This window comes from Setaria viridis, chromosome 3 (genome assembly GCF_005286985.2).
Source record: "Setaria viridis chromosome 3, Setaria_viridis_v4.0, whole genome shotgun sequence".
In the NCBI taxonomy this organism is placed as follows: Eukaryota; Viridiplantae; Streptophyta; class Magnoliopsida; order Poales; family Poaceae; genus Setaria; species Setaria viridis.
Genome location: NC_048265.2, coordinates 21,544,617 through 21,552,377, shown reverse-complemented (window position 1 = coordinate 21,552,377; position 7,761 = coordinate 21,544,617). Strand labels below are relative to the sequence as shown.

The 7,761-nt window shown below is 46.2% G+C and overlaps 1 protein-coding gene across 1 annotated transcript; it reads left to right on the top strand.

The window, feature by feature from the left end:
- Nucleotides 1–644: 644 nt before the first annotated feature.
- LOC117850376 (uncharacterized) lies at nt 645–1,583 on the top strand. Its single transcript, XM_034732201.2, has one exon. It carries the CDS (start codon nt 748–750, stop codon nt 1,384–1,386), a length of 639 nt encoding a protein of 212 aa, XP_034588092.1. The 5' UTR covers nt 645–747; the 3' UTR covers nt 1,387–1,583.
- The last annotated feature ends 6,178 nt before the right edge of the window (nt 1,584–7,761 follow it).

Here is a 7,761-nt window from a genome sequence, read left to right as displayed (position 1 = left end):
TAAATAAATGACAAACTTACCCTTAAATAGTACTAGTATTTTTCAAAAGTGTGCATGTGTGGGTAGTAGAAGTTAGGTAGTTGAAGTTATAGAGCAATAAATATTAACACCTACCAGATTTAATGGCACTCCTCCCAAGGATAATAAAAATCTCTAATTAGTGTTATATCTTCTTTTATAAAGCATCCAAGGTTCAAACTTTTCAATGTTTGACGAAAAAATATAGCTTAAATTATATATCACTTAGTACTATTGGATTTGCGTCTAAAAGTAGTTAGATATACTATCGATTATAATGATATATTTTTTAGGAAGAATATGAATGGGATATTAAAAGTTAAAGTGTAACATAGAGAGGAATGAAATCGGACTTCAAATTCTGAAATGGCAACACAATTACTGCCTCGACACCTTTCTAGGATGAACACAAGCAAACATTAGAAGTTTCTAAATCTCGGCCCCAATCGGGCGTTGACATACACACATGCCTCCCACTAGCAATTAACTAAGGCCGACTGTTTTGATTTTGAATACCTACATCGCTGGTCAACCCTCTAGCTAACACAGAAATCAAACACAGAGCTCTGACCATTCCAAGGTCAAACCCATATCTGGTCAACCCTCCCCTATAAATACATCTCCACACGACACCCCCTCCCCAAGCCACCATTCAGCGCCTTTCACAATCTCTGCGCCTCCGCAGCTTCTAGAAGCTTCTATCAAGGCTCCCCATCCCTCTCCCTCGCCATGGGCAACGGCCTTTCCCCGTGCCTGTGCCCCGGGTCCGCCGCCCGCGGCGAGGCGGCGCGGCTGGTGTTCTGGGGCGGGTCGGCGAGGATGGCCGACGAGCGTGGGCCCGGCATCACCGCCGGGGACGTCGCGGCGGAGCTCCCCGACCAGCACCTCGTCTGCGCCGCGGACTCCTTCTTCATCGGCCTGCCGGTCCCGGCGCTGCCGCCGGGGGAGCGGCTCGTGGCCGGGCGGACCTACTTCGTGCTCCCCGCGGCGCGCTTCTCCTGCCGCCAGGCGCTCACCGCCGCGACGCTCGCAAAGCTCTCGCCGTCCCCCGCCGCGAAGGTGCCCCTTGCCGGGGGCGCGGCGTCCCCGTTCGAGTACGTCACGGGCGCCGACGGCGCGCCGCTCATCAAGATCGTGCCCGAGTTCATCGAGAAGGTGATCACGTCGTGCGGCGGCGGCAAGTGCGGCGCGGCCGCGAAGCAACTGTGCAGCACGCCGGAGCTGAAGAAGCACTACATGCAGCTCGTGGGGGCGCGGGCGGAGCGGCCGTGGTCGCCGGGGCTCGAGACGATATCGGAGGCCGAGAAGAGGAGGAGGATGCCGTCGCCGGTGAGGCTGATCGAGCTGGCGAAGGCTTCTTCAAGATAGCGGCACATGCAAATGGATGGATTGCAAGATAGATGGGGATAGAATTTAACCTGATTGTTGCCTCTTCATACAAGAGGGGGAGGATGCAATGTTCATAGCTAGATTTGGTTTAGTTTTAGTTCATTAATTTTCTCTCCGGCCAACAGATGATGAGTGGATCGGATGCAAATGAATGAATGGACAAAAATTGCATTTCATTTGCAGCTAGGCCAAACGAATTTTGCTTAGAAAACGAATTTTGTATCTAAAACTAAGAGATGAGTTTCCACTTGACATTCGGCATTGCAGATACTGATAGCCAACAGAGTAGATTTGGAGTAAACCAACAAACTTGCGATTTGGAGCAACACAACAAAACTGCACCGACCCTCATTTAAACTGAGATTTTTTGCTGCAAATAGTCCTCAATTTGTTGCGGTAGATTTTCTTTTAAGAAAAACATTGCTTCCGATTTGGTGCGGTATGCCTTTCAATTTGTTGCAGTAACCTTTTCGATTTGTTGTGCGTTAGGTCTTGTGATTTGCTACCGTAGGCCTTTCAATTGGTCTGCATAAGTCTTCCGGCTTGTTGTATTGTGTTTTCTAGTAGTTTAATTTGTATTTAGCCGCAAAAAAATATGTATTTGTTTTTACTTTCAAAGCTTTTGTGCCAATTTTTCTTGGACATCCTCGTATTGATAGTTGGATCCACGGTTCCATGTCGCATTGATTGGAGTGATTTTTTTAATTTTTTCTTGACACCTGAATGGCTTGTGGAACGAGTTGATTTGTTTTTCCTTTTTTTGGCTGAGCACGAATATTACCATGGATTTTCCGATGATGCACGATACTCCAACTCTGATGAGTACAAGGGCACGCTCAGTTTTGGGTGGAAACCTGATTGCTTTTTTCTACGGAAATGGGAAATTTTGTGTGCAGTTTCTGCCATTGGGATTCCCGGGGTTCAAGTTGCTTGCTGATACTATCGCTTTAGTGATGCTATCTTTTTTGACAGCTTTTTCGATGCTATCTAATTTGCATAAGTCTTGTATAAGCGCTTGATTCCCGTCCAAATGTTGGCATACAAAATTAGTTGCCTAAGTTTTGGGTAGCTTTGACTAACATGAGATGGAGTAGCTGAATGTATGGATGCTAGTTAGTTGCAAAGTTGAGAAATTTTAACAAACCAAACAGATTCGAATTATGTATAAGTGATAAGTGATAAGCGGTGCCATGGGTTGACCTTGACCTTTGCTCATCATCGAAGTTGAAAAGCTACGTCAACCGTAATCTAATCTCCAAATCAACTCAATCCATCCTGCAGTACTGCTCCTCTAATCTGTGGCAGTAATCAGTCTCCAAGGTAGGTAAGTATTACACCGTGTCACTCACAAACTCCACAGATAAAGATCTTGGACGATCCGTGGCCACGCCTTTCACGATGAATCTTATTGCGGCGACCACGATGGATCGCCGTCGGGCTTGACCGGGAGTGCGCGGCCGGCGGGAACTGACCCGGACGAGCTGAAAGCCACTTTATTACGTGGAAAATTATTAACCTGATGGATCGATAAAGCTCCGCGCAATCATATATTGACCTAATCTTGAACTGATTCACGCATCTGCGCGCGCAGAACAATTTGTGGTGGGCAATAAAGAGTGTCTTTGATGAATCACTCTCACAAGAAAGAAGAGTTCTCAAGAGAACGAATCAACAGTAACTCCGTTGGCATACGGGTGTGGCTGTGCACGCAATCGCAGCTGCCATGCATTGGTAGCAGCCTTGCCCCCTTTCGTTAGAGAGAAGAATTATTCTCGGTAATGCTAAGAGTAAGACGTCCGACGCACCAATCAAATATCGGATGCTACGTGGATGCGCCTCGCTCGCGAGATGTCACCCGCCAACACCTCCTTTAGACAAATAATATCCCCGTCCATGCTATCCACTTGCATGCTTTTCTGCTGGACCCATTCCCATCTCTTATCCTGTTCGCTTGAGATTTTTTTCAGCGGTGTCGGCTACAGCTGCAGGATCAAACATTTTTGTAGCTGCAGACAGTCGTTCGGCTATCTATATTATGCTATTTTTTAATTGCTGCAAAGTGCTTGTGTGGCTACAGCAGCTGCTGTGTGATGGTTGTCTCCTCTCCTGTACCACTTGTTCATCTCTCTCTAGGCCGCGCCGCCGCGTGGCACACACGGGCGCCCGTGAGGTTAGCACAGGAGCGTGCAGCGTGGCCAACAGGTGCGGCGGCGGCTGCCGCGGGGCGCGGTGACGCGCACAAGCAGACGGTGTGGTAGCGAGGCCGGCGGTCGTGGCAGCCAACATCCGCGGGCACAGGACGCAGCGGGGGACGGAGGTCGGCGGCCTACAGGCGCGGGGCGCGCATGGTGGCGGCGGCGGCCAGCAGGCGCGACGGACCGGCGGCAGCGGCCGACGGCTACTCATACTTCATGCTCCATCTTGAGCACACTGATTTTTGCAACAATTTCCAATGTCGTAGCAAGTGTGTTGGCGTTCTGCAACAGGTAATTATAATGTTGCAACAACTTTTTCAATATATACAGCATGAGAATTTTTGTTGGGAATTTCTTTTATTTTTCCATGTTGCAACATATTTATTTCTATGTTTCAGCTTGAGATTTGAAATGTTGCAACAAATGCGCCATGCAACGAGTGATTTGGTCGAGAGTTTCCCCATCAGCTAATGTTGCAATGTTGGCTTTCTAATGTTTCATCTATTGATTTTTTGTGTTCGAGTGTTTTGTTTTCAGTGTTTCACTTGACCAGGTCTACCATGATTTGCACCAAAAATATTGCATGAAACAAATACTGATGCTGGAGGACAGAGCTATTAAAGATTCTTAGAGCCACCACTACTTACTGCACAGGAATAGATAGAACTATTTTTTCATATATCTTTGAATATTGCAAACATGAATTTTCAATGTTGCAAGCAGTTTGTTTTAGTGTTGCAACAAAACGTCCGATGGGGAGTTTCCCGTCGGACGTCCGGGCACTAGCAGCCTCTGATTCAGTATAAAATTTACAATTGATCCCTAGAGTCCATGACGGATGCAGCCTATGAGTTTAGGATGGGCTCCCTCTTCTCTCTTTTCTTTCCTCCCTTCTCTTCTTCCTTCTTCCTTAAAAAATCATGAAGAGGTTAAGGAGGGGCTCCATTGTCTGAGCGGTGGTAGGGGAGGGCTTCAGCCCCGCCCGCCCCACCACTTGATCCGTCCATACCTAGAGTTACACTAGGTGAATCTATATCACTAGAGAATGTTGAAGAGGCTAATTCGTTGAGTCTGGTTTGAGGTTGTTAGCTTGAGTTTGCAAAGTTTCAAATTATTTATCATAAGTCAAATGCTTCTATCTGCTTTGACCGTCAATTTTAAAAAAAACATTTCAAATATATATATGGTGAAAGTATTTCTTGTGATGGATCTAAGAACATAAATCTTATTATGCTAAATTATAGATTTTTTTAAAAATGGATGGTTAAAGATAGAAATGTTGGGCCCGCAAGACTCACTTCTATTCTTTTGGTTCCGTGGAAGAAACACATGTTGGGCTAGGTAAATAAATAGGCTGAAAGTGAGATTGGGCTGCAGGAGTTTCCCTGTACGGCTGTACCCAGTGGCATATTTCCCTGTACTAATCACTGACACGTGAGTCTGCTTGCCTAGAAAGCTCATCCCTGCCAAGGTACTAGGGCCCAACAAAAGGCGGTTTGCGGGGGCAGGAGTTTTTTTTTTTTGCAGAGTCCACCTCTGTTCGTTATGGTGCCTTATCGTACTTTTGCAACATGATTTTTTTTGTTGCGTCACAATGTTCTTGTCCTGAAGCGCACATAATTGTTAAGCCAATAGCCAAAATAGAACTGAAAAACAGTTGACTGCTGACCACAAATTGAATGGCATGTCTATGATTGTCGGCTTGGGATGAAAACGTATCAAATATGAACATATATTTATGGATATGAGTACATATATTTATTCAGATATGAATAGTAACAAGATACGTTGAATATTAATATTCATCCTATTCACATATTAAATATCCAACTTTGAGATTCCAGATTTGGATGTGGTACAGATATTGAACACCCGGATTCAGATATGAACTATCTATTTTGAGCACTAGACCCCTTCGGTCGGGCGAACGAATACCTACCACTTTCATTCCTTATCACCAATCTGCCAAAAAAAAAACTCACCAAACAGGTAAACAGTTGTTCTTCGTTTCTGTAGCCGTCAGAATCACGAGTGACAAAGCAAAAGTAAGAATCATCCTTCTTCCCCGCGGCAAGGATCTAACCTTTTGCAGGCATAGCTCTATATTTTTCATTTTGAACCAGCAAAAATATCAATTTAATAGCGGTAACATTCACAATCAGCAAACACCTAGAAAGGGGAGCCTCTTTATAAGATTACGAGAATTGAAAAGCATCTAATGCCATCTAAACTAACTCACCTTAGACATGACATGCCATCTAAGCTAACTCACTTTAGACATGCCAAGCGTAGCAGGTAGCATTGGAATTTGCAAGAGATCTTTTGTGGAGAAGGACAATACAGGGAGGGGATCTTTCTCCAGCCAATGCTGCTCCATTTTTTGAATCCATTTGAGATCTAGTGAAATCATATATGCTGACCAAAATACTTCTTCTCTAAAGCGGATATATCCTTATTTCTATTACGGCGTTAGGGAGTGTTTGTGTTGGAGTATAAGTGAATTGCCCACCGATTAAATAAAATAATTGCAGCCCACTCCAATTTCCACATGCGGTCTGAGGGAGCCTGCACGTGAGGGGGAGTGTTGGAGTATAAGTGAATTGCCTAACTTTTTCTATCAGCTTAAGCTTTTGGGTTGAACTGGTTGGTACATGCAACTTAACATGGTATCAGAGCTAGAGATCTCGAGTTCGAATCCTAGTGGGCGCGATTAAATAAAATAATTGCAGCCTACTCCAATTTCTACATGCGGCCTGAGGGAGCCTGCACGTAAGGGGGAGTGTTGGGTAAAAGTAAATTGCCCATCTTTTCCTATCAGCTTAAGCTTTTGGGTTGAATTGGTTGGTGCATACAACTCATAGTTTGGATCCATGGACTAATTTTTGGTTCGGGTCACATCGGATATTTGGATACCATTAGAAGGACTAAATGTTAACTAATTATAAAACTAATAGCATAAGCCGTGGCTAATTCGCGAGATGAATCTATTAAGTCTAATTAATCCATAATTAGCACATATTTACCGTAGCATCACATGGTCAAATCATGTCTAATTAGGATTAATAAATTCATCTCGCGAATTAATCTTCATTTATAAAATTGGTTTTGTAATTAACCTATATTTAATACTTCTAATTAGTATCTAAATCTTCGATGTGATAGGAACTAAACTTTAGTCTTAGAACCAAACACCCCCTAAGAGCACGTACAATGGGCCGTTGCGAGCCGGTAGTTTTACAAAAGGTCCTCGTCCGAGCCAAGCGATGGGCGCGCCATCGTCTCGCGAGACAACGGTACGGGCTCGTGCTCCAACACCTGGCGACGACCTCTATGCCCCGTTGTATAATCCATCAGCGCACCTCTGGATCAAGCACGAAAATTAGCCTGCGCTGCTCTAACCGATCCTCCTCCGGCTCCCCTTCCTCCGCGTGGGATGCCGACCGGAGGCGAGGCCGGATAACTGGGCCGCCGCCGCGCCACACCTCCTCCGACTCCCCTTCCTCCGCGCGGGACGCCGACCGGAGGCGAGGCCGGATACCTGGGCCGTCGCCGCGCCACGCCTCCTGCTGCGGGAGCTGAGACTCAGAGGAGGAGGACGACTAGTAGGCGGCGGTGGTCGCTGCTGGCGGCAGTGCGGCGGCGGCCATGATTTGGAGGAAGGGAGGTGGCATGGATGGCGTGGCTAGGAGGTGGGTGTTGCTGCTCTACATCGGGAGCTTCTGCCTCGGCCTGCTCTTCACGAACAGGTAACCAATCAATCAATCCGGTGTCCGATGGGATGTTCAGATTCGAGTACATTGGTGGCTCCTTCTGTATAGTCCCAAGTATTCATAGGATGGATGTGGGTGAGATCCGTGGTCTTCTAGTGAGCTCGCTTCTACATTTTGGGGGGAGGAGCAGATGTAGGTTGACTTGACTGAACGTCTGAACCAAACTAGTTACCTCCACTCGTGAGCAGGGCTTTGTTTCCTTGAATTCATCAAGAGTATTGATAAATGTCTGAATTGGGGGTGCTCCTCGTGGCTTCAAGCATTCATACTTTGTGAGCGTCGTTATGTTGGCTTCCAGCATTCACCGGATGTCAGTGTTTTAGACCGGCAACCCGCCTAGGGGGTACCCTAGGTGGTCTTTTGTGCGGTAAGGATTGTCGAGAATGAAG

Coding starts and splice junctions, on each gene's coding strand:
- LOC117850376 (XM_034732201.2), top strand. CDS start 748: ATGGGCAACGGCCTTTCCCCGTGCCTGTGCCCCGGGTCCGCCGCCCGC.